The sequence below is a fragment of the Cuculus canorus genome, chromosome 5, assembly GCF_017976375.1.
Source record: "Cuculus canorus isolate bCucCan1 chromosome 5, bCucCan1.pri, whole genome shotgun sequence".
NCBI lineage: Eukaryota > Metazoa > Chordata > Aves > Cuculiformes > Cuculidae > Cuculus > Cuculus canorus.
In genome coordinates, this window is record NC_071405.1 from 33,293,877 (window position 1) to 33,320,508 (window position 26,632).

The following is a 26,632-nucleotide window of genomic DNA, read 5'->3' on the forward strand; positions in this document are numbered from 1 at the left end:
GGAAGTTATTGGGCAAAGTGTCACCTACACAGCAATGTGTTCTGTTTTGGGACAGTTTAGTTAGTACCAGGGTTTTCTTTGTCCACTCCTAAAGAACCACGGAAACAAAACCCCACTGTTGCACTCCCCTCTGGTTCTATGATGGCACGCGATAGCATAAGAGCGCAACGGCCTGCTCCCTAGCCTAGAAACAATCACACATCCACTCAAAGAGACAGCTGAAAACATCTCAAAAAGCTAATTTTGGAGTGTAGTGAAGATGATGAAAGAAAGCAAGCAACCAATTTTAACCTGCTTTTTCTTTAAAAAATGGATGGATTACTGGCTTAGGCCAGTGCTAGGTGTGCAGTGACTACAGACTGTTCCATTGCATTAGCCTGTTTGATGCACATGAATTCCAGCTGGTTATGTTGGTTTACAGCCCAATAGATCGGCACCTGTAGTGCACTTAATTCTGACACTACTGCCTCCCTCCCCCAAGGCGATGTGATAACAGACACAGAAAACAAGTCGCCACACAGGCCAAATCATTTATGCACTTCAAATTGCTGTTTCTTAGCTATGGTGAAAACATTTCGGAGAAATTTCAGTTCTCTGATTGCCACCATGCTACCTCATGAATACATATGCTCTTACAGAGTAGAAACTTGTACTAGGAGTCCCTGAGCCCTGTCAATCCTTTTTGTTCAGGCTCTGGCCTACTAGTGAAGAATGACGTTTTTTCATCTGTGACATCTAGGTAAATGCTACATGGAAATGCATTGGAGATGGTTAGAACCAGTGACAAGAAATGGGATCTAAGGATGCTCCATTTAAGAGAGGTGTCCTTTGCCTCAGGAACTGAAATTGTAGAATCATAGTATGGTTTGGTTTGGAAGGGACCTTAAAGATTGTCTAGTTCCAATCCCCCTCCCATGGGCAGCGGCATCCCACTAGATCAGCAGTTAAGACTTTTGTTGAATTCTGTATATATATTCTATACTAGACATAAGGAGGAATTTCTTCACTATGAGGGTGGTGAGGCACTGGCCCAGGTTGCCCAGGGAAGTTGTAGATGTCCCATCCCTGGAGGCTGGATGGGGCCTTGGGCAGCCTGATCCAGTGGGAGGTGTCCCTGCCATGGAGGGGTGGAACTAGATGATCTTTAAGGTCCCTTCCAACCTAAACTATTCTATGATTTCCAAAAGCTAACTTTGGACGGATGGGGACAAACATCTCTTTACGAGGGGCAGGGGCTGCTGGGATGCAGCCCTTGTGATGCTGCGGGCCGCCGCTTCTCGCTCTGTCTCAAAGGGGCAAACCTTTATCCCCAAAAGCAGCGCTGAGCCCCCCCCGGGGCTCCCCCTTGCAGCTGGGGCAGAGCAGAGACACAGAGCAGAGCTCACAGGGCAGAGCCGCCTCCCGCCCCGCCGCCGCAGAGCCCGCGTGCAGCTCCGCGCCTGCGCTGGGGCCGCGCGTGCGGGCCCGCCTCGCTCCGTGGCCGCGGCTGCGACTGCCGGTGCCGGTAAGGGCGGCGGAGGAGCCTGGGGAGGTGCGGGGCTGGGATGCGGGGAGCTGGACCAGGCGCGTTGCCGGGATACAGCGCGCGCTGAGGATGCTCTGCATCCCACTCCCGGTTGGTGTCTGCAGCTCTGCGCCGCAAGGGATGGGGATTTTTTGTTTCCCTGTGGCCATTTGATGAGTGACATCTTTTATGCGTGATATCTGTGCACCCCCAGGCGCTGAGAGGCTCACGACAACCACTTTTAAAGTACAGCGGGAGCCCCGGGGGGAGGGAGGGGGTCCGGGCTGCGAGGCGTTTTTGTCACAGAGCCTCGTGTGCTCCGTGTGGGGATGGACCGTGAGGGCCTGGCACGGAGCAGGGTGCAGGGAGCGAAAACGGTGCGAGTTCCAAGCATCCCTTCTAATTTGGAATAAGGATGGAGGACCGGCTGTGTCTTCACCGCGCAGAGCTGCTGCGTGGAATCACAGAATGGTTTGGGTTGGAAGGTGTAGGCTGCTAGATAAGAGAGAATTTGTGGCCAGCTCTTGGGCCTAATTGCAGCAACTTCCCTCTGGTTCTATGAGAGATCTTTGGAAGTGGCCGGTTACTGGGGTAGCAGCTAACAAGGTAATAAGGGCTGGGGCAGAATAAGAGAGTTCGTTACAGCGCCCTAAGGAAGAGTTAGAGCAGCGAGTTGTTAGAGCACCCAAGGTGAGGTGGTTAGAGCGCTCAGATGAAAGAGTTCCTTACTGCACCCAAATGGTGCCCAAACAGGGACCAGGCTTTCATCATCTACAAATGGTGCCCAAGGTGGGGCAGGGCATTTCAGCCACAGCAGGAAAGGACCTTAAAGATCATCCATTCTAGTGCCCCTGCCATGGGCAGGGACGCCTTTCGCTGCATCAGGCTGCTCCAAGCCCCATCCAACCTGGCCTTGAACACCTCCAGGGATGGGGCAGCCACAAGCTTGCCTTTTAGTGGATTATGAGGAGACGTAATGTGGGAGATGAAGAGTGGGGGAACAGTTCAGCCTTGGAAAGGAGCTTGAAGAAAGGAGGCCTTTAGGGCTCGTGTGTTTGGCTTGTTGGGAAAGGGAGTTGTGGTGTCTCATCTCAAAGGGAGCATCTTAAGGTTGGGAGGATCTGTGGGACTATTCATAAAGGCTTGTAGTGACAGGACGAGGGGGAACGGGTATAAACTGGAGAGGGGCAGATTTAGACTCAGTATAAGGAAGAATTCTTCAGCATGAGGGCAGGGAGGCACTGGCACAGGTTGCCCAGGGAAGTTGTGGCTGCCCCATCCCTGAAGGTGTGCAGGGCCAGGTTGGATGGGGCCTTGGGCAGCCTGATCCAGTGGGAGGTGTCCCTGCCATGGGGGGGATTGAACTAGATGATCTTTGAGGTCCCTTCCAACCCAAACTATTCTATGATTCTATGATCTGCTTTGAGCTTCACAAAAACACAGTGAAGTTCGGGTGGTGCTGGTGTGCAGCAGATGATTGGAGGACCTTTGATGAAAATATTTAAGTTTTAATTTGTTTGGTTTTCTCTTCCACTTCTGTTTTTATTAAAAATAAATAGGAGGAAAGTGTGAAGAAGTAGACTTTGTTTTATTAAAAATTAGAATTGTTTCTGTTAAAGGAAAGATGATTACACTTTTGGAAGAGGTATTGTCAGGCTTATTTACGCAGTGGAAAGAGGATTTGTTCTAGACGTGTTCTGGTAAATAATAGCAGTAATCCTGCAGAAAAGAGTAGACTATTGCAAACTAAACCAGCAAATGTGCCTGTTTACCTCATCTGCTGAGCAGCCATTTAGTCAAATGGCCCAGGAGTTCTTGTACTCACTTTCCACAGCTGAAATAGGGCTTTTTAAAAAACAAATGCTATTTAAATGGAATTGTTTGCTTTGAAACTGTAGCTTAACCTACCGTTTTACAGAAAGTGATGCTTTAGGATGTAATCTGCATGGTGGGAATGCTGGCCTGGTGGGCAGAGGTGGAGAGAGTAATCATGAGACTGATTATAGTCTTGAGTCTGTCATTTATCATCTGTAAGTCCAAACGACACCTCAGTTTCCTCTCTGTGAGTAGGGTATATTTTAATATTTCACTGCTTTTCTAAGGGTAGTGAGGGTAAAGCACAGTGAGAGATTGCAAGGCACTGTGAAGCATCGTGTGCATTAAAGACCTAAGTGGGCCTTAGTTGAGTCATCTGCATGCTTCAAATTTTGACTTCAGGAAGATGCTTTGTGAAAGGGAATGGGTAGAAAGAGCAACTGTTTAGTCTGGTTGAATGAACGTGGAAGGCTTTACAGTAATGGAACGGGTTGCCCAGGGAAGTTGTGGATGCCCCATCCCTGGAGGTGTTCAAGGCCAGGTTGGATGGGGCCTCGAGCAGCCTAGTCTGGTGGGAGGCATCCCTGCCCATGGCAAAGGGGCTGGAACTGGATTATCTTTAAGGTCCCTTCCAACCGGAACCGTTCTATGATTCTATGATAATGCTTTTATTCTAGCCAGTTTCAACAATGCGTGTCCCTCCTCTGTGTAACCAGCCCTATCTTGTGTTTTCTATTACAACTATGATCTTCTCTGTTAACTGCTTCTTTAACAGAGCTCCTCCTCCTCTTGCTGCTTGAGTGTTTGCAGTAACAGACCTTTTGTTTGTTAGACATGAGATCCACTTCACCAGGAGCATGTAACCGGTTTCCCAGCAGTGGTTTCCCACTGGTTTCCCACTTGAATGCTGGTTGGATGCCTCATGTTAGACCTAGCTGGAGGCTCTCTCTGCCTTAGCTCAAAGGGTGGCAATAGGACTGCAGCTCTGCACAGTCTGCTACTTTCTTGTCCCAACTGGGATTGTCTGTCTGTGTGAAGAGGGAGGGGACTGGGAGTTTGGAACAGAGACATCAGTCACTCTGTTCCAGCTAGAGGTGGGAGCTAACTTATGGGTCTAACAGTACCTGTACTGATGTCTTAGTTTTCCTTCATAATCTATCCCATGCTTTTTATGCTTGATTTTGTTGTGTAAAGTAGAAGTCACATAAGGCTGTGGACAAGTGTTGCATGTTGTTGTGTATCTTGTCCATTTGGTAAGACAGTGATCCTGAGTCATTGCTGTTGGACAAAACCATTTCTTACATGCACTGAGTCTTCCAGCTGTGCTGTAGAACCGCACTGGCACAATCCCTTTAAGCACTGATGGAGCAAGGTTACCTGTTACAGCTGTTGTATGAAAATAAAAAACCTCAGTGCTGCATTTTATATTTCTACACTTGCTTGTGCTCATCCTCTTCAGAGAGGCTGCTAGTATTTTTTCTTAGTAACTGTGAGGAGACTCTGGAGGTTGGGTATCTTGCTGAGAGCGTGTTTCTCCCGAATTTTGGAAGTAGAGATGCTAGGATACTAGAGAAAAGAGAAGGTTGTTGTTTTTCCAGGAGCTTGCCTTTTCTTTTTTTTTTTTTTTTTTTTTCTGAAAGGTAGGCTCTTCCTGACTTCAAGTCACAGAACATCCATTTAACTGAGTTAGAGAGATCAGATGCTCTTTAATAGATTTTTGTGAAGTCGGAGTCTGAACAGTAGCTTCCTGTATGAGAGAGAGTTTTCAATGAGAAGATGCATTTGTCAGAGGGGAATCTGAATATGAAATAAGTGGAGATAATGAACGTCCAGACATGCTTTTGTAATAGTCATTTTGTCCATGTAGCTTTGTGTAAGCTGCAGGTATCTGTGATGTGACATAAATATTATTTAATAGCTAACATTTAATAAACTAATATTTTAAACCCTGTAACAATGTTCTTTACAGTCTTAATGATGTCTTAAAAAAATAATCCTGGTATGTTATGCATAAATCATGACTCTAGCATGGAATGAAAATATGTGAGTCAAATTTTATATTACTCTATCTCTAGTCCTTTTCCTGCTTCTTAATGCATTGGATGGCTCAGAGTGAAAGGTTTTAAGTTCTGAGCAGTTGGGGCAGATCGTAGTTCAGGAGTACATTATGTTCAGAAAGCTTTATCGTTGTGTGGCGGGAAAATGTCTCATTTGGCATAATCTTTTTGGTAAAATGTGTCTGTAATACTGTTCTGACTGTGGTTTTTACTGCTGTCTCATAAGCAATGCTAGGAGTGAAAGTCATGCATTTTTCTTTCTCATCTGTATGCATTATGGTGTGGGAACAGTTTCAGATTTTTGAGATCTTACTAGGAACGCATTTCAAGTAAATGGTAGCTGTGTTGAAAGCATGGGAAGTGAGTCGTTAATGAGGCCAAGTCCTCTACCATTATGGGAATCTTGTCATATCACTCCTTGTAAGATTCCTTTTATTCTTATATTTTTCTTAATTGGGAGAACTGCTGGTGATGTTTTCCCATTCATCCATGTCAGAAAATGCTCATTCAATTTCCTTTTTCATCTTTTTTTTTTTTTTTTTTTTTGCTTTTTCTGGAAAGAACCGTCTGAAAATGTCTCAGAATCCTGACAAGCCATCTTCAAGTGGAGAAAAGTCGAGTAGTCTGGAGGATGGTCAAGAGGAGAGCTTGGACAACCCGGATCAGTCTGTCAGAGAAAGGATACATCAGAGTGCTCCAGGGTCACACAGGGATGATACACTGACGTGTAAGCAAAACTGCTTTATGAAAAATAAAAAGTAAATTCTGTAGTGTTTCTGGTGAAGGCAATTAACAGTGTTTTGTAGTATTCTGTGCAAGTTTTACTGTTTTGCAATTAAATATTGTGTGACTTGTCGTTTGCTTTGAAACTGTTAGTAACACCTCTCCTTATTTTTAGTACTTAGTTGTACACAATAACTGTGTTGCTCTGAGCCACATATCTTAGATACCTCTGCGTTGTCACGCTCATGGAAAGGATAAGCACTGCTCCAGTGTGTTCTAGCTAAACTGTTGCTGCTGTTTGCTTTATCAGCTGGACCTTCTGGATTGTTAGAGCCTTTGTTTTGACTGCAGGGCAAGGAAGGCTGTTATCAACAAAGTAATGTCCCATCACCCTCCTCCCAATACAGCTGGAAAATTGTATATTTAACCCTGATACTACTTATACTGTCAGGCAGGACCACGTATTTTAAGTTTATTCCTTGGGTATAATTTTTTTTGTTATTCTGCTTTTGACATGAAAAAGTAGATGTGGTATAGCTGCCAACTATTTCTGGCAAATCTGTAGATAAAACCAAGGAGAAGTTTTCTGGTCCCAGGGATTCAATTCAGGGGCAGAATTGCTCACATAACTGGTTCCAAATGTCTGTAGAGAGTGTCTTGGCATGTGACATTTTATTTCTTGCATTCTTTTTATTTTTTAGTAGTGTTCATTATTACTTGAGGCTTAGTGTTGTGTTTAGTGTCATGTTACACAGAGGAGATGTTGTGAGGGAGTTTATGTTCTTATGTCTTGCTGGTTGCCTGGTAGGAAATGCAGTGTATGTATGGAGAGAGGTTGTGAACACGTGAAAGTAGAATATGTAGCACAGTCTTGCACTTCATTGTACCGCAAAGAGGTCATTGGTCTCAAGCTCTCCCTTCTTGTAAGGGAAGAGGTGAAATATGAGAATAAAGTAACATGATTTAAGAGCATTCTTTGGTGAATGAAAGAGCCTTAGCTTTTAGTGCATCCCCTGCTAGACAGAAGTCATTTGGCAGTCGGACAAGAACGCTCTCATTGGGCTGTGAACTTTGCTGGTTCTCTCATAATATCAGTCTTTGCTGTGTCCCAGAGTCACTATGCAAGATTAAGCTCCAAGCAGAAGGAAATAAGGCTTTAAGAGAGCTGCACAAAAAGAGGAAAATATTGATGAAAAATTAGCACATTGGAACCATATTGTGTATACTTGGAACAGCTTTGAATGGCAGAAAAGTGATGGAGGGTTACTTTTCAAGGACCTTTTCTCTGCTACTAACTTAAGTCCAATCAAACTGGATTATCAAATGCGGCAGACATAATAGCTCGCCTAAAGCACATTTCCATGAACCCAGCCTGTGAAGATCCCTGGCTGGTTTCTTTCATTTTGGGAATCAATATGTTGCTCCCATGCCTACACTGTAATTGAATTGAATGAACTAGAGAGGAATCGATCCATTATGGCAATTCTGTTGTTGCTCTTTCCCTCCCTTACATTCTACTAGATGTTTTCTGGAGGAGTGAGATGAACCTTGCTATTTTCTATCTCAATTGAGTACATTAATGCTCTAGTCTTCTCCTTTTTCTTAAATATCTGAACCAGAGAAGAACTAACTTTTGACGAGGCATTGCAGGGCACCTACATGTACTGCTTGTGCTGTTGCTAGCACAGCTAGGTAGAATCTTTACTTCAGAGAATCGGTGGCAACCGGTTTCGTTTGGCTTCAGTGGGGATGGGTTTGCTTTTCTAACCAGCATGGTCTATACTCCTGGCACCTTCTCGGCCTTTACCTTGGCTTGTTTTTAGGGCTGTGACACTTTCTGCACTACAGCAATGCTAGTCGTGTCCCAGGAGGATGTTACGTGATTCAGAACAATTACAAGCCATAATTCCCAGTGCATTCAGGAAGCAAATTAGGTTTTCTTAAACTATCCGTGTCACTTTTCTACCTTTTAAATTTCTATGGTCACTACCTTTGTCTCCTGCCTGATGAAAACTGGTCTGTTTTTTCGGGTTTAGTGCTTCTTCCTACCCTCTTTTATGCCCCAGGGCCCAGTCAGAAGCTGCTTGCCCATCCTTGTCAGTCCCAAATGTTGAGGATGAGGTCTTAGGCATTGGTGCTGGGACTAGGTCTTGATGTCCTTTGTTGCTTGGATGATGGCCTCTGAGGGGGATAAAAAAAGAGAGTTTATAGAAGTGCCGGTTGCACCGGATATAGTGAGAATAATTAGCTACTAGTGTGTTATTGCTTAATGTTAATGGTGGTTTGTTTGCTGACTGCTTTAGAGATGAAATCACTTCCTTGAAAAATATAAAATTGAAATGGCAACTTCTACACAATAATTAGGAAAAGTGTGTGATCAAAATACTAATGTTTTTAACCGTTTCTTCCTACAGTACAGACAAGGATGCTAAGATCATAGAATGGTTTGGGTTGGAAGGGACCTTAAAGATCATCCAGTTCCAACCCAGGACACCTTCTACTAGACCAGGCTGCTCAGGGCTCCATCCAACCTGTTCTTGAAGACTTCCAGGGAGGGGGCATCCACAACTTCCCTGGGCAACCTGTGCCACAACTTCCCTGTGCCAACCTGTGTCACCACCCTTACAGTAACACATTTCTTCCTAATATCTAATCTAAATCTTTCGTCTTCCAATTTAAAACCATTCCCTCTGGTTTTGTTTCTACAGGCCCTACTAAAAAATCCCTCCCCAGCTTTCTTGTAGGCCCTCTCAGGTACTGGAAGGTCACTATAAGGTCTCCCCAGAAACTGAAACTCTCTCTGCCTGTCCTCATAGCAGAGGTGCTCCAGCCCTCTGATCATCTTTGTGGCTTCCTCTGGACCTGTTCCAACAGTTCCATATCCTTCTTATGTTGGGGATTCCACAACTGGACACGATACTCTAGGTGATGTCTCAGGAGAGTGGAGCAGAAGGGAGGAATCACCTCCCTCGACCTACTGGCCACGCTTCCTTTGATGCAGCCCAGGATATGGTTGGCCTTCTGGGTTGCGGGATGCTATTAAGTAGTCCTAAAGAGGGGGGGGTTTGAGTGTAGAGTTTTTTTTGGTTTTGTTTTTCAAATGAGCTTGATGGAACTTGGAAGCAGTTGCCATACTGAGCCCAGAATATTGACTGGGGTTCACTCCTTTGTTCTGTGTAATACTCCAAGTCTGTGTCATCCACCAGCTGGGAAGGGAAGAAAAGGAGAAGAATCCTCAGATGATACTGTATTTTGGCCCTCTGTACTGTCAAGAAGGTGGAAAGGGTGCAGAAATGTCAGCAGACTTTTTTTTCCGCCAGCTTTCGTACATAACTGTCTGACAGCTTAATTTATGTTGCAGCCAGTCCTCCTCGGCCTGTGTCAGTAGAAGAGCTCATGGAAACTGCCAGGGGAGTGGCCAGCATGACATTAGCACATGAAATTGTTGTTAATACAGACTTCCAGATAAAACCACGTGAATTACCAGAACACAGGTAAGACTGTTATGAAATAGATACATAAATTAAATTTGCCTTTGTAAAACTGCAGAACTGCTCTAGTGGATCAGAGAAGTGCTCTGGCTAGTATCTTGTCTGGCAGCGCCTGACAGGAGATAGGAAAGACCAAAAGAAAAAGAAGGTAAATGTGCAGTTCTGTTTCCCCAGAAGTGTGTGTGTGAAAGTTTACGTCTGTCCATGTCCCCTTGTCCCAGGCGCCCGAGACCCCAGTCTTCTGAATACACAAGTCTAGCTGTGATAGTGTGCTTAGCATCTCTGAAGTTTTCACTCCCTGAGAGAATTAGATATAACTCTTTTGGCTTTTTCTGAGCCTAATGCCAGGTACTTTTGGGAAGAGATTCTTATGTTTTATTAACTTAGTCCTTGCTCTGTTAGGTTTCATGTCTTTCCTACTGACCTACAGTAATTCCGTCTGTGCTGAGAGGGGAGAGAAGGAACAGAAGAGGCCTTGATGCCTGCGATTACATATTGTCCGGTGTGGCTGACCCAGTCCTAGCAACAAATGCTTCATCTTTTTCTTTCACACACAGAGAGATGTGACTGACAATGTGTTTTGTGGGTTAATCTGTGAAAGTGAGCACAAATTTCATGGAAGAAACTTGGTCCACATTGGAACCAGAATGTTGTCTTGTAGGTGTCTGTATTTGAGAGAAAGACCCCAGAGCACATTACCTTCGTGAGTGCTGCAGGAGAATAGGCTACAGATGGCTCTTAGAAGGCTGGCAATGGTCATCCTCTGTAGAAAGTGGTCAGATTGAGACAACAAAAGTTCTGATGCCCGTCTCCACTCAAACAAGATGATGGTTCCCATTAGCGATGGTAATGAGAGGGTGTAGGATGTTGCTTGGAACTAGAATTGTCCCTGACTGAAAAGACAGTAACGGGAACAGTCTCATCTTCCCTTCTCATTTGGACTATTCCCGTCTTTCCAGCTCTGACACCAGTGCATTATACCAGTGGTATTTCAGTAATGGCTGTGGACTGCTAAGTAATAATAATCAATGAACACATGCTCATGCTATTAAAAACACTAAGCCTTGCGATCCCAGGAAGAACTGCTTTTGGGTAAGGGTTGAGTGGATGAGGGTCTCTGCTATACTTTGTACAGTTGTCTCAGCTGCTGAGTTGGTAGGAATGGTGGCCCCCTTAATGGCTGAGGACAAACATTTAACTTAGGTAACATGTGACAATAGACATATCCGTTGCCCATCAAGACTCTCATAGTTTAGAGTTCAAGTAATTATTTGATCCATCTTCTTCACACCATTTCTCAGTGTCTGCCTTGTCTGTTAGACCCAGGCAGAGTGGTCCAGTCCTCCTTTGCTGTGTTACTTGCAACAGGTTGCGTGCAATCCATGTGTGGCCCCGTGAACTGGGACCTGTCTCTAGCCTGCACAAATGCTGCCTCTGAAGCAAGGGTTTGGAAAACACGCCTGAGACTTGCAAAGCTTATTCTCCTCATTCTACGGTATCGCCTTCTCTGTCCCAGCATCTTCTGGGGGAACTTCCATCAGGTGTTTTCTGCTTGGTAGTTGATGGCTGAGAGTAAATGCTTCATCTAAAGTCCCACAGTTGAGACAGTGCTTTTTTATTCTGTGTGCAGTTCAACTCTGTGTTCTTTCACATGGATTTCTCACATGCAAATGGGCTGTGATAGTGGATAACTTTTCTGGTATGCCTCACTGCCATAAAATTAATCTCAGCATTTTTCAGGGAAGAAGGATTTTAGCATGTTTTCTGTTCTCCATTCTTTCTTCTTTTCCCACTCCCCTGTTAAAGAAAAAAAAACAACAAAAAAACAAAGGGAAAGAGCTGGAGACCAGCCGCGTGCTTTGGAAGGCTGGATGTTTTTGCTTTCTGACTGTGAGCAGTAGCTGCTGTTGCTCACCAGACTTACCCTCTCTTCACCTGACCACGTAAACAGATGTATTGCTGGGCTCACCCTGCTCAGGAGTGCTGGGCTTTGTGATAAGCCAGGTCTGCTTCAGTACAAGATCCCTTTATTTGGGTTTTATGAGGGTTTTGTGTACAGCTATTTACCACCTAGAATAGAAAGAGCAGTCCTTCAGATTTTGCTTGAAGAGGAGCTCTGGAATCTTCCTTGAATGAAATGTTTTGTGTGTGTGTGTACTGCTTAGAGGCCCCTCTAGCTTGAAGGTATGTGTGGCTGGAGCGGAAAGCAGTTGGGACTGTATTTGCAGTTGTGTGCATTGTCAGTAGAACACATATTGTCCAGTCTTAGAGGGGCACAGGGCATAAGTGCCTCTGGGTGCCACCTGAACCTCGTCTGCACGTGGAGCCAGAGCCTTGAGCATCTGGTGTTTGTTGTGAGCACTCTTTGTGTGCATTCGTATACACGTGAGCATTTTACTTCTTCGCCATTGAAGGTAAATGTGGCGTGAACAGGAGCCAGCCTGCTGAAGAGGAATAACTTCTGTATTTTGAATTAGGAATTGGTACTGAAGCAGTGGAATTTATTCATTTCTTTACACAGACTGAACTGGGCCTTTATCTCAGAGTAGTTACAATGTTCATTTGTTGAAACGCAGAAGCTTTTGTGGCAGAAAAGTTCTTTTTTGTTTGGTTTAATGAATTTTACTTAGTAGAGTTGCATTTCCTTAGTGAGGCTTTTGAAAGGAATGTGAACACTGTTCTTTTGAAAACAAGGTGTAATTTTTGTGATTTCTTTTTCTTCCAGTTGTTTTCTTTAGAGGTAGCAGCTGATAGATACTTCCAAGGACTTTAATTGGTAGCTGCCTTTGCTTGTGAGCAACTTTTTATTAGGACATAAGCCATTCCAAATCCTGTGTCCAGTTTTTCTTGCTTTTCTGTTCTCTGTTAATCATCATATAGTCATTATTACATTATATTCATATTATTACATGCTGCTCTTTGGGAGCTGCAGGTCATCTGCGTAAGGTGGTGCAGAGACAATTATCATTGTTTTTAACTGGTTGCATTTACCCACAGCTTAGAAAAAAATGTGAGACATATTGTGCATAAAGCTTTCTGGGATTCTCTGGAAGCTCAGTTAAAGGAAGATCCACCGACATATGACCATACAATTAAACTACTGGGAGAAATTAAAGAGGTAAGATGATGTGATGTCCAGGTAACTTACTGAATTTGTGTAGATGCATTGATATGAATGGGAAAAAGTGGTTTGGCTTTCCATGAGGGACTCTCTTGATCTTTCTCATTACTATATCATTGTCTGTGTATGTACAAGTTTACCCTAGAGGAGAAATTTGAATGTAAAAGCAAATGCAAAACTATGTAAGATGAATAAAAGTATTATTAGTTTCATAATTCCAAGCTTCCTTCATGTTATGACTCTGGTATCTGTTATAAAATCATTGCGATACCTCAATACTGGGCTGACAAACCCAAGTACAATAGTCTTAAGTATCATCTGTGTTTATCACTTAGTAACTTCAGTGTCACACAAAATGAGGTGTAACACTTGGAGCTGGTAAATAGTTGGTAAAGAAAGGAATAAGAGATTCCATTTGTAAAGAGCAATTAGTTTAAATAAAAAATGATTTAATAACTGTTTTGATCCTCGCAGTTTTTGATAAGTAGAACTAATGCACTGTTAAAACTTTCCATTGCAGAATCTCCTGTCTTTACTGTTGCCTCATCACACTAGACTGAGAAATCAGATTACAGAAGTTCTTGATCTAGATTTGATAAAACAAGAGGCAGAGAATGGGGCCCTTGACATTTCTAAGTTGGTTGAATTTGTTATTGGGACGATGGGGACCCTTTGTGCTCCAGTTCGAGATGAAGAAATTAAGAAACTGAAAGATATTAATGAAATAGTTCCTCTGTTCAGGTACTGAAATGCTATTTATTAGTCCTGTTGAGAGTCCCTTAAATAATTTTAGATGTGTGGGGGAGTGTGTTTCCAGCAGGGCAAATCTTTGTAGAGAAAAAGAGTGATAGGGAAAGGGATATAGTTGTGGGTGTGAAGGGGTGGGATGCTCTGGAAGTCTTTAACAAGAACCCTCTTTGTTCTGGTGAACTGGAGTATTTGTCTGGCTCCTGTGTGTCACTGAAGGACATTTTCTTAAATGCCAAATGCCTGTAAGCCTTAATATAGCAGGCAAATGGTCAGTTTGTATCAGACTTTAATATCAACAGCAGAAGGGGGAAAAAGCAAGCAGGAACATAGGAGAAAAGTATTATTGTTCTCCAACCAGTTCTTCCTTTCCCCTCAGTTTAAGCTCTTTACCCCACCCCACTCCCTGTATAAATCCTTTCAGTTCTAAAGGGAGTGCACATACCACATCTGGGAGCACAGAGGCTTCTGGTGTCACTGAGTTCTCAGTTAAACAGCTCAGATTCACAATAGGTAGAAGAAATTTCATTAACGTTGTGGTTTCTTAATTTGATAAACTTCCAAGAGTTCAGGATTGATTTGGCAGAAATATTGCCAGCAGGAATTCGTTTGCTTTGAAACTCAGGTGTTTTCCTTTGGTTGGGTTCTTACTTTTCCCCTTTGGGTCTGATTATTCACTTCCTGCTGAGGGTGGCTTTACAGGCTGCCAACAGAGATCGTATGCAAGCTTGGAAATCCAGATGTCTTTTTATGTAGTCAACACATGATATTGCACATCCTGGGACATAAAATCAATGGATCTAGTAAAGTTAATTCCATGGAGGCTTTTTTACAGGAGAGCAAGTTTTATTTCCTACTTGGAAGAGGCGCGTGCATGCATGTATGTGTTTGCTCAAGCTTTCTTGGTGTCTCATGCTCTTAAATAACTAAGCATCCTGTTAATGTTTCCTGTGCATTTTTTTGCTCTTTCCTTAAACAATCTGTAATAAATCTTGTAAATGGTACCTCTTAAACAGCTGCAGCCTTGAATAACTGTTTCTGTTGTTTGTTTAGAGCAATTTTCTCTGTATTAGACCTGATGAAAATGGATATGGCAAACTTCAATATCAATCGTATTAGGCTAATGTTAATGCAGCAGTCTGGTGAATATGAAAGAGAGAAGTTTCAGGAGTTTCTTGAGAAACAGCCAAGTATGACTTTGTTCCTTTCTTTCTTCCCCTCCAACCTCCCAGTAAACTGCATGGTTTTGCTTGTAGATCATGAAAAGAAATCAGATCTTTTTATAAGTTCTAGAATTCATATGGTAAACAACAGCTTGTGCCCCAAAACTGTGGTTTTAAAAAATCTGTTGTAACAACAGCTCTGCACTTTGTACGCTGGGGTTTAGTTTCATTTCAGTCCAATATAGGGCATAATTCAGTACAATCATCTCACCACCAGTTTCCTGTAGCTCTGTGGTTTTAATTTTGTTTTAGATAATCTGCTTAATGCAATAAATGAAATGCATGTCAATAACCGGTATCACAGGTATTAGTAACTAATGGGATTATTTGGAAGATATTGGTGGAAAACAACTTTGAAAAGGAATTTTCTCAATAAGATTTTTTTTTGCCTGCTTTTCCAGACTCTTTAGACTTTGTCACAAGGTGGCTGCAAGAAGCAGCGGATGATCTGGCAAAGATGCAAAGTAAAATGCCTCCTTGCTGCAGTGATGGTGGTGCCACCGGTGGAGCTTCCGCCCTGTGTTCCACTGCTGTACAAAATCTGGCCTATCTGAAGCTCCTAAAGTGGGATCACGTAAACAAGCCTTTTCCAGAAGTAGGTATTTAACAGAAAAAATTATTTATGTGCTTGTTCTACTTTTCTGTTTCTGGGATATAACAGAAGAAGCTGTTTGGATTTGTAGCCTTGCAACAAGTACAATGCTAAAACATTTGTCTTTTACTGGAAGAGCTACAAGAGTTCTCAATCAGGTACTGCCTTTTCAGTGTTGAAACTTAGTTGGAAAAGAGGAGTTAGTTTTTTTCATTTTGTTCTTGTTAATCACCTGCTGAGCATGCGTTGCTCTTATCTGTGTCTTTGTCTTATTGCTGTGACTATGTAGGCATCACAATATTATGTCACAGCCCAGCGTTCTGCCTTTATTCTGTGCTGGCTTCCTCATTCTTTGCAGACGGTGCTAATGGACCAGACCCGCTTCCAGGAAATACAGCTGGAGCTGGAGCAACTCCTCATGATCGGGACAGTCCTTCTGGTCACTTTCAGTGCAGCAGGCTCGGCACTTGTTGATATACCTGGAGTTGCTGAGAAAATCAAAACCATTACGAAGGTGCTGCTGACAGGAATGCATCTCCCGTGAGTACTGAATAATCCTAGTCACACAGAAGCAGGTATAGCTCTGTGTAGCACAGAGCAGGTATAGCTACTGTAGCACAGTAGCTAATATTCAGTTTAAGTATCTCTGTGGCTGTGGGCTTCAGAATACGTAGAGGAAGTGACGAGGGCTTTTTATGAGCCCAAGCTGACAGTTTTTATTCAGCTTACTCAGAACTATCTCTTCTCGCTCTGTTGTTATATTTCTTGTTATGTTTTTCATGGCGCCTGGCTGGCACATGAGAGTGCAAGTAGCCACCTGTGCTCACAGTCTGGGCCAGGGTCCCTCAAGAATTCAAGTTTGGTGCTGTAAGCTGCTTGCAGGTTTAGAATGATTGCTGTACACATTATGGGCTGAGAACTGGTGTTTGCATTCATCTGCATAGGCAGAAAGTCAGCTCTTGTTTGTATGGGTTATTCAGACTGGAAAGCTTTAATTGCTATCCCAACTTCCTGTTTTATATCTCAACTTCATTTTTTATGTATATAAAATGTATTATTCTTTATAGTTCTGGCTTTATCTGGATTATGCCTTATGTTGGATAAATAAGGCAGCTGCAATTGGATAATTTATTTTTAAAAGGTGGGGAAAAAAGTGAATAACTAATACAGCTAAGTAATGCTCTGCTCTGTGTTTTCCAGCTCCTTTAACCTGAAGGAATCTTTGGCTACCATCGGTGAAAAGCTGTGTGCTGAAGTTAACAGCTGCCTTTCCCAGCACGGGTTTACACCATTCTCAGCTGAGAGAGAGACTGTATTCAAAGGACAAATCCAAGCAGTGGCCAATCCGGACAATGCCATATGCAAGCTAATAGGTGAGCCTCGACAAAATGCTCTGTTCTCAAGTGACTGCTTGTCTGTCTTTGTAAAACTCTTGGTGACGTCATGCATGGTTTCTCTTTTAATCTGTTTCAAATACTTTATCGGGCTTTCTGTCTTTTTCGCAAGATTAAGCTATTTCTAATTTACTGTCTCTTCTGAAAACAAACCGAAATCCTTGGTCCAATTTTTCCAGATTCTCGAATTCAGAAGTTTCTGGAGAATTATCTTGCATCCAGTCACCAGAAATCCTTACCTGCCGTTCCTGGAGGATTAGGCCCTATCCAAAGAGAGCTGGAAGAGATTGCTGTCAAGTATGCTCGTCTTGTCAACTACAACAAAATGGTCTTCAGGCCTTACTACGATGCAATCCTTGGCAAAATACTGTCTGAGGAAGAATCCCAACTTGTAGGGAAGTCAGAAGAATTATAAAACCAGTCAGTATGCTACGGTATTAACTGTGTGAGCTGTTTTAAATTGCACCGATATTTGTCTAGGAAAACAGCTTTCCATGTAAATATTGATTCCTTTTAATTTATTGGTAGTGATTGAGGAGGAAAAAAACCCATGAGATGCAAATGGAAAATGATGAGAGGGAGAGGTGCATTTTTAATGTAGGTATGTAACCTGCGGGGATGTCTTGGTAGTTTTCTGGCTGCAATTTTTAGATTTTTGGAGCTGATGCTGGGTAGGACAAGTTGAAGAACACAACTTTGCATTTAAGCAGCTCATTAGCAGCTCTGCAGAGAAGGGCTTGGGGATGTTGGTCGATGAGAAGCTCGACATGAGCCAGCAATGTGCGCTCACAACCCAGAAGGCCAACTGCATCCTGGGCTGCATCAAAAGGAGTGTGGCCAGCAGGTCGAGGGAAGTAATTCTGCCCCTCTGTTCCTCTCTTGTGAGACCTCATCTGGAATCCTGTGACTAGTTCTGGAATCCTCAACGTAAGAAGGATATGGAGCTGTTGGAACAGGTCCAGAGGAGGGCTACAAAGATGATCGGAGGGCTGGAGCACCTTCCCTATGAGGACAGGCTGAAAGAGTTGGGCTTGTTCAGCCTGGAGAAGAGAAGGCTCAGAGGAGATCTTATAGCAACTGTCCAGTACCTGAAGGGGACCTACAGGAAAACTGGAGAGGGGCTATTCATAAAGGCTTGTGGGGATAGGACCAGGGGGAATGGGTATAAACTGGAGAGGCAGATTTAGACTGGACGTTAGGAAGAATTTCTTCAGCATGAGAGTGGCAAGGCACCGGAACAGGTTGCCCAGGGAAGCTGTGGCTGCCCCATCCCTGGAGATGTTCAAGGCCAGGTTGGATGGGGCCTTGGGCAGCCTGGTCCTGTGGGAGGTGTCCCTGCCCATGGCAGGGGGGTTGGAACTAGATGGTCTTTAAAGTCCCTTCCAACCCTTACTATACTATGATACTATTTTAGGGCATTTTACTCTAGTTTACCGAGTATTTAGTTTAATTGACCCAGAGCAGATGAGCAATGGTCCTTCCCAGGAGGCATGATTTGGCTTTAATTAAAAAAAAAAATCTTACTTTAGGGACTTAAGAAGTTAAAATTCCAGATAAGGGAAACTTTAACAGGCAAAAAACAAAGCCAAACAGCACTTTATTGTAACATTATGGTTAGTGTGGTAAGCTACTACTTTCTTCTGCATTTTACTGCATTTTTAATAGCGTTTTTTTGCTGTTTACAGATGTTACAGGTGGTTTTGCAGATGTTACAAAACACCTATTTTTGTAGCATATTTTCAGGTTATTGGTTAACTGTCGTTTACAGATGTTACAGATGTTTTTGCAGATGTTACAAAACATAATATATTTTTGTAGCATATTTTCAGGTTATTGGTTAACTGTCCTCTGCTATGTACAGTTTTTCCAAAGGTGGCAATCTTATAGATTGCAGCTGTATTTATCTCCTGTAAAGAATTCAGAAGGGCAGAGCTAAAACATTTTGATAAAAGTGGCGTTTCTTACCTTTCTTTTGCTAGTAGTTTACTCCTTTTTATGTGAAATACTAATTTTAAAGTAAATCTTAGTGATTTTCAGAAAGTGGGTTTAAAGTGTGGGAAACTTTAGGATGACAATTTTACTTGTTTTTTTAAAACTACAACTGGAGATGGTTGCATTCTATCAAAGTACTCAAAAATATCCAAGAAGTGCAGAGCACTATCAGAAAGTTAAGTGATTTTAAGGTACTGTGAGATGTGAACGATTTGTTAGTTTGAATATACAGAGAATATTTTCAGTAGGAGATTTTTTTCGCTTTGTAGAGGTGTTCTTGAAACTTAAAGTGTTTGTAGGTCTTGAATTTAATTAACTACACATTGTATAGATGAGTGCTCACCGAAGAGCTGAATGATCTTACAGCCTTATTGCCATTTCAGGCTCAGCTAGGAGGGAAGCACATTTGAATTTTCCTCTTGTTGAGCACAAAGCTGTAGTATAGTAATCAAAATTTGATGATTTATGAAAGCAAAGTTTATAGTTATGAAGTGCCCCAAGTACTCAACTGTCCAAACCAGAATGAATTGTCCTCTAAAAACCAAACCAGGATGTGTTTTCCTCTAAAAAAACATTATTATATAAAATAAACAGATAGACCCTTTTATTGCTGATATCCAGGTTCACATTATTAATGAACTAGGCAACCAAAATAACTTCTAGAAGGAAGCAGTTGATTGTGAATTAGTGTTGATACTTCTCTTTCCAGTTTTCCTTTAAATGTCAGCATGGACATGGCTGCACTAGTGGTGAGTTTGGAGGAAGGATAGGTAAGACTTTTTATTCTGTATCAGCTTGTGCAACTATAAAACGAATAATTTCTCGTTCATTACTAACTCCCTTTCTCAAGGGAAAAAAATCCACCCAAACCCTGTAAGAACTTACAGGCTCCGACAAGTGATTTTTCTCTTGGCTAGATGCACTAGGACAGTAACACGGGCGTCTGTCTGTGCATCTTTGATAACTTGAAGACGAGTAGGTTGGTTAGCCAGAAAGAAATAGTTCTGAGTAGGTTTTTGGGTGGTCTAGTTCATTGTTTGACTAAGCAGAGGATACTACAGAGGTCTACAAGATTGCTGCATCTGCTTACTGTAATTTGTTACTAGCGCAGGATCCACCTCAAAATACAGCCCATAGGTCTGCAGCTCCAAAAAATGAATTCAGTTGTCTGCATAACAAGAGCTACCAGAAACTTTATTGCTAGGGATATAAAAAAATAAATAACGCGGACAAAGCTGTCGTCATTTTTGTTAAATGAGTTGCAGGCGTTATAAATTGCTTCCGTTATTTTGTACTTTAGTATTGCTGCCCCTGTGATTTATGCATACTACAAAACAGTAGGCAGTGATGATCTCAAGGGTTTGGGAACATCATAGGGAAACAACGTACTTAGAGGTGGCTTTGAGAAGTATGTGGCTGCTGCCCGAATGGGTGGGACTGCAGGAGCGATAGATAAAATGGACTTGAGTCACATAGGAGATGGCTGCTAACAGCTCTGGCATTCAGGGTGCAGATGTCTGTGGCTGCCAACTTCTGCTTACTCTGACATCAAAGCGTGGATTGTGCTGCTGCTGGCACACGCGTGTTGCTTGTAGGGCCAACACAGTCAGTCTCATCTCCCCTTGCAGTAGGGGTTTCCTGTAGAAAGACCTGCAGCACCACATTTGGAACAAGTGCCTTTGTGGTGGGTGGTGTAGGCCTTCCTGTGTCCAAGAGCTAAAGAGGCTGTAATAACTGCCTGCAAGTGCAAATCACATCAGTGATTTTCCTGGGTTGTTTTTGAAATTATAGTGGTTGTCGAATAGTTTCTGTATAGCTTCTTTAAAAGAAATAGGGAGATTTGATAAGTGGCAAAGCAGAAAAGAAATGCTAGGGTGGACAAGGTCAGACCCTGCCTCCATCTAAACACTTCTATGGTTACACATGTGCTGTTTAACTGCTGACCTACAGTCATCCGTGCTGCTGGGGGCAGGAATGTCTTTCACTTGTCCAAGTATCTGAATTTCCCATAGTCAGTTACAAGTAAAAATCTAAAATATGCATAGAAACTGTTTTGAAAGTTCATACAGTCTTTTGTTTGCTTGTTTGACAACAACAGGTTAACCTCTGTAGTGAGTATATTAACATTTAGCATTGTGCATTATTAAGTGGAAAACTAATGCAGTCATCCAGGAAGAGACTGTGGTAGCTCATACTCCTGGACAACCCACGTGATCTGTACCGAGTTTGTCTTAAGATGCTGTCTACTTTAAACAGTTGTGGAACTAAACGCAAAAAGTATACTATATCCTGTAGAGAAATGGAAGAAAATCTAATTCTGATATGTACGCTCGGATCAATTTCCTGTGATGGTCATATTAACACGGCTTTTGAAGTGGCTGAGTGCTGCGATTGACGACCCGGCCTCTGTTTGGGTGCTGCTCTAACTCCGAGCTTCTCCTTTGAGTGCTCTCTCTTGGAGCGCTCTCTCTTATAGTGCTCTAACGAACTGCTCTCCCGACTGAGCTAGCCGGGCAAGGCTTTATACATCATTATCGCCTACAGCTCAGTAATATTTAAGAAGTAATTTGTTGTGTTTGAATAAAAACAGAATGAGGCATGATGTTATGGATATCCTTTTATTTTAAAGGAATGGGTTTTTTTTTTCCATTTTCAACTACAAAACAGTTTTCATACATTCTGCCATAAATAAAAACGAACAATAAGGCAGGACATGACTACATGAACAAACTGAGAACAACTGTTTTCCAGAAAATGTGAATTAAAAATGCTTCACAAGTATAAGCCATCCAGTTTTTAAAATAAAACTGTTGAAAACCCACAAGATTTCAAGTGGTAGATGTGAACACCCTGGAAGAACAAAATGCAGTTTTGACATTTTGCACTTCTGGTTTTGAAAACCTCGTTTTGTTCAGAGCACATTCTAAGGTTGTTCTGGCTGTTTTCGGATCAAGAACCATATGGGAGAAGAGGCACCACAGTAACAAAACCATTTTCAAGATTTTATTTTTGTTTGCAGCTGTCCCTTTTCAATGTTTGACTTTTAAGAGACTCATGGACTCAATGCAAGTCTTTGTCTGTCGCAGAAGAACTCCAGACTTGTTTCACCGGATTCTCTTTTGCTGTCTTGCTCTGTAAATGTCGTGCACAGGGGGAACTACGGATCCTTTCTCCTCATCATCGTCAGAATCTTCATGTGGTCTCTTAACAACCTTGTTGAGCATAGCGTTGTTTTCCACAGGTCCGTTGCCTTCCACAGCTATTTCAGGTAGGCCTCCAGTAATTATCCGTACAGCTTCATCAACAGCTTTAGAAACAGAAAAAGACCAATTTAACTCATGAAACTAAACTCCCTGATTAGAAATAAGCATGCAGACAGGGACAACAACATAGATACATTGTGGAGCTTTCTGGAAGGAGACATTTTCCTACCCTATTCTACCAATATTAAGTCTCAACTGTCTAACTTCCATCTATGTCAAACATTAATTATAAAGTACATACTGCTGCTTCAGCTCGAGATCTCCCTTTATAGAAGTATTTGCAAGCTTAAAAAAACCAGGAAAACCTACTGATGAAACAGTATAGCTAGTTCATGATTCATCAGACAGTATGCAAGGCAAGTCAGCTTCTGCCTAGGAACAGCGAAAGCTTCAAAAATACCAGGTACGATTTAAATAGATGGTTTACTTTCACTCTAGAAGAAATTAAATCCTACCTTGCCTTCTCTGTGATCATTTGTTTCTTTAACAGAGGGGATGAAAAGTAGGATGCTATCATCTGCTATGGTTTATATGAGGCCTGGGGTATGGATCTACCCTGTTTTTGTATTTCAGAACCCTCCCTTCTTTGTAGGAGTTCAGAAAACAGCAATCTTGAATTGTTCTCAAGCAACGCGGCGACGTGCACTCAGAGGTGTGCGTGCCAGTGAACTCACCATTCTGCACATTAGTAATTGAATCTTACAGTTACAATGCTGCTAGAAATAATGCCCTGCTCCTTTCAAAGCATTTTGTGGAAGTCTTTGTTTCTTTCTTTTAATGGTTACCTCCAAAATGTTACTAGTGGTGATTTTCAGCTCTTTGACTTTTTGTTGGTCCCCCACAGTTAAATGTACAAACCTCTCTCACTAGATTCCAGCCCAGAGCCATAGCCAGTTCGACAATATACTCTTAAATAATAATTACACATCTGTAAATGAGGTCTGCAGGTTAGACAGTAACATCCATATGTAAAACAAAAATCATACACAGCACTCTCACAGACTCCAGAGCGAACAAATAACTTACTGTCTGGCAGTTTGCATCTTCTAAATATCTCCATGAGCTCATCCACTTGAACAAAGGGACCCTGAGTTGGTGGGAAAAAAAAAAAGTTTAGAAGATTATGAGCAGCGCGATACAGCATGGTTCTGACAAAACAGAATCTCTTCCACAATTTTTTGAATTTTTCAGAATCCATTAAAACACACCTGAAAACAAACAGGAGGTGGCAGGAGCTTCATGAGAACTACAGCTGCTGGTGGAACAGGAAATACACCACCTGGGACAGGATGTAAACCTGGAGCTGTGGGAAGAAAAACTGTGTGAAGCCAGTGCAAGCAGCTAGACTTGAATTGCTTTTGCAGCATTATTATTTGGTGCAAATAATTACTACCCTGTTACTTTTGCCTCCACTAGTAATTACATATTGCTTAGTCAGTGATCTAAAGTCTGCGAGCAGTGTTTGTAACAGGTTATTACCATTTAGCAGATCTCAAATTACTTGCACTTATTTCCATGTGACCTCAGTTTTAGGTAAAATATATGTGCCTTTAGCAATCCAGTTGATAACAGCCTAAAAGTTAAGTACGTGTCTTGATGACTGAAGACTAGGAAAGTCTCTGTGATCAGGTTTGCTAAACACACAGGTTAATAACTTGCCGCCAGGTGAAAGGTAACCACTTCCAACTGAATATCTGACTTACGTGCTAAATGTCTTGGCTGAAATGGAATCATTTGTTGAGTGTCCGGTTTTGGATATTCCGGTTTTCTGTCTACTTCGTCTTTGAGAACAGGCACAATGGAAGGTGCAACCACAGGGTCTGGAATTATAGCTGCCAGCTTGGCACGGGAGACATCCTGCAAAAGCCAATTAGAGAGCACTGAACTTGGCAGGATCACATTGCTTGTTTCAATTACAGAAAAAACCATCTCTAGACCAGTCACTTATTCTCGCTTTGTCATCATTATAATTTCAGATGTCCTCTTAGAAGACCATCTGGGCAAAACTTGCATGTTTTCATCAAACATTTTAGTCCTACGGGGTCCCAGCTGGGAGTGGAAACATTCAGTTTTGTTACTGAATGGGACCATATTTGTCATTTTTGAGTGGCTCCTTTTTTGAGGTTAAAAAGATTTAGGTGAACAGGTGCAGACCACTAGGCCTTCACAACTATCATTTCTCCCTCATTTCATTCCCTAGATTGCTTTAGCTAGAAAAGAAATAAAGCATAAGGCAGTCAGCAGGCATGCAAAGCATCAGTTCAAACAGGATATTTTGGCATGTTACAAGCAACAGGAATCATCCCAAGGGCTGAATCATCTGAGCTACACCACCTCCCATGCAGTGAGCAAGATGTACTCTCTTGTAAGCACACCTGAAAGTTCAAAGTAACTTGGTCCCAGTCGCGTTAAAAGATAATCAGTGGGTCAATGTGACTTATTTCCAGCTATCAGATTATTTTACAATGATTCTATTACTTTGCTAACTTTCTGTATTTCTCAAAAATCACTTCTCTGTGGAAGACACAAATGGAACCCGAGGCATGAATTGAAGTCTCCCTTTCTGTTCATGTAAATGGCAAAGAGCAGTTCCTCCAACAGAGCTGTTTCTGCCTCTCTGGTAGCTTATTTTACATCATGCTTAAAAAAAATACAAAAAAAATCAACATTTTATTCTGTTCTAATGGTTTGCCAAAGCGTTATGGTCTTTCACACAACTAAAATAGCAGCTACAATACTTGTGGTTAGAAATGAGATGCGAGACCACCAGACACAGGTGTCTGTCCTAGACTTTAAATTCCAAATAGCAGCACCAAAGTGCTTTAAACATGTGAAAAAAAATGAAGAAAGGCAAACAGCCACTGATCTCTATCGATAATTTTCCTCAGTCATTTGCAGCAATGATTGGGACTGCATATTTTGGTTTGTTACGATAACACTTCTCAACAATGTGAGTGGAGTTTTGCCAGCTGGAGTGCAAGGGCAGCCAGCCATGTTTCATACAGATGACCTGACTCTACAAGCTTCCCAAAGAATTGTGGTTTTGGAGAAGCTCAGGTTTAAGTCTGAAGTGGAGGCTTGTAGCCAAGTGGGGATGGCATTAACACATTGACCTTTCCACAGGAAGGTGAGAAGTAAATGTGAATACATGAAGTTGCATCTACTGGTCGTGTTTCTTGCTTCTTTCTGCCCTTTGCCCACAGTGCCTGGCACTTTGCTGTTTAACAACGATGTCCCTGGGAAGGTCACCCAGTTAGCTCGGTTCTTCTCTAGTCTTAATCTGGAAGCTAATTTCATCCCCAGTATGGGATGAGTTTGAGTGGAGTTACAACATTGTCATGGTTTAGCCCCCAACCCAGCTAATTTCAGCAGCTAAAACTGTGCAGTTGGACTCTCAATCCCCTCCCCGCCACTGCCAGGAAAAGGGGAAAGGAAAATGAGAGGAAAAAGACATGGGTTGGAAAGTAAAACTACAGTTTTAATATAATAATAGTAATGCTGCTGCTGATGATGTAATAAAATATATACAAATATATGAGATCGCACCCCCACCCCTTGATGACTGTACTTCACCACAAACACTGTCGAACAGACATGAGGGAATGGGTTCATGGCTAGGAGGAAGGTGGACACAGGAACTGGATTCAGCAATGCATGGATCAGAAGCAAATGGACAGACAAGGTCCTCACTGCACGTCGGCCATTGCGGAAGAGGGATGAGAGCCTCATGATCTCTCAATTTATACTAAGTATGATGTAAATGGGATGGGATACTTTGTTGGCCAGTTTGGGGTCACCTGTCCTGTCTGCCCCTCCCTGCAGGTGAGGCCCTATTCGCCAGCTCAAGGATGGCCTTGGTTTCTATAGGAATAAATGTAAGCAATGGCCTTTCTGCATACCGGTGCCCTGTGTTATCACTTCTAGAAAGAAATTGTCTGAAAAACGTGTAGTTTGCTTTCAGAAGATGAAGTTACTTAGGTGAGACTGAGTTAGAGTTACAAAAAGGAGCCCAATTCTGCTTTCTCTGAAGTACAGTGCCAAAACCCTGCTAGAGGGGAGAGAAAGAGATGACAACAAGGAGGAAGAATACCTGTTATATCTGCTTTTCTATCAAGGAGAAAAAAAAATAAGGCAAGTCCTAAACAAGGAATTGCTTAAATTTGCTAGAACTGAAAAGAACAACAGTGAAATTAAGTGTTCTAACCACCTACCTTATAACCAAGGGCCTTCAGTTCACTCGCAGAGCATGGGTACAAATCCATGAACTTATACCTGTCTACCAGCAGAGCTGTTTCTTTACCCTCATATTCTTCTTTGAATGCCGTAAACCTCCGTTTTTCAACCTTCAGTATACTAGCTAGGTCACCAATGTTACTCTCAAAAGCCAAAAACCGAGCCCAGATTTCCCTGTAAAAGAACAGACAAACAGGCAACTGCTGAAGGAGAAGGAATTACTGATCATGACCCAATTATAAAACACACAAGAGAAGAGAGTCAAAGGAGGAAATCTGGGAACACATGGCCATTTCTATTATTTATTTTAGGTGCATCTGTAACATCTAGTACCTTTCCAGCGCCTCGTGTATTTCTGTAAAAGCTTTTAATCTAGTGAATTATAAAAGACTTTGTTATGGAAAGGATTACTGGAGTAAATGCCTTCAGCATTTGAGGCAAGCTTTTATCATGGATGTAAGGTGCACAAATAGACTC

General features: G+C 42.3%; 2 protein-coding genes across 3 annotated transcripts in view; one reads left to right on the forward strand and one right to left on the reverse strand.

Moving 5' to 3' along the window:
• The first annotated feature begins 1,371 nt into the window (after window positions 1-1,371).
• TCP11L1 (t-complex 11 like 1) lies at window positions 1,372-21,109 on the forward strand. Of its 2 annotated transcripts, none has more exons than XM_054069074.1 (10): window positions 1,372-1,504; window positions 5,938-6,103; window positions 9,461-9,593; window positions 12,588-12,708; window positions 13,232-13,452; window positions 14,512-14,648; window positions 15,083-15,276; window positions 15,632-15,813; window positions 16,474-16,646; window positions 16,847-21,109. In XM_054069074.1, the coding sequence occupies exons 2-10, from the start codon at window positions 5,950-5,952 to the stop codon at window positions 17,080-17,082; spliced, it is 1,551 nt and encodes a 516-aa protein (XP_053925049.1). In that variant the 5' UTR covers window positions 1,372-1,504; window positions 5,938-5,949; the 3' UTR covers window positions 17,083-21,109. The 2 variants fall into 2 exon arrangements, with proteins under 2 accessions (XP_053925049.1, XP_053925050.1); XM_054069075.1 differs by lacking the exon at window positions 1,372-1,504 and adding an exon at window positions 5,779-5,796.
• Window positions 21,110-21,296: 187 nt separating this feature from the next.
• Window positions 21,297-26,632, reverse strand: part of CSTF3 (cleavage stimulation factor subunit 3) — a 50,322-nt gene continuing 44,986 nt past the window's right edge. Inside the window, exons 17-21 of the mRNA XM_054069072.1 lie at window positions 26,134-26,329; window positions 23,626-23,779; window positions 23,131-23,225; window positions 22,949-23,009; window positions 21,297-21,966 (exon numbers count right to left, since the gene is read on the reverse strand). Of these exons, the coding sequence (XP_053925047.1) occupies window positions 21,764-21,966; window positions 22,949-23,009; window positions 23,131-23,225; window positions 23,626-23,779; window positions 26,134-26,329 (709 nt within the window). The 3' untranslated portion in view covers window positions 21,297-21,763. The remainder of the gene's footprint in view (window positions 21,967-22,948; window positions 23,010-23,130; window positions 23,226-23,625; window positions 23,780-26,133; window positions 26,330-26,632) is intronic.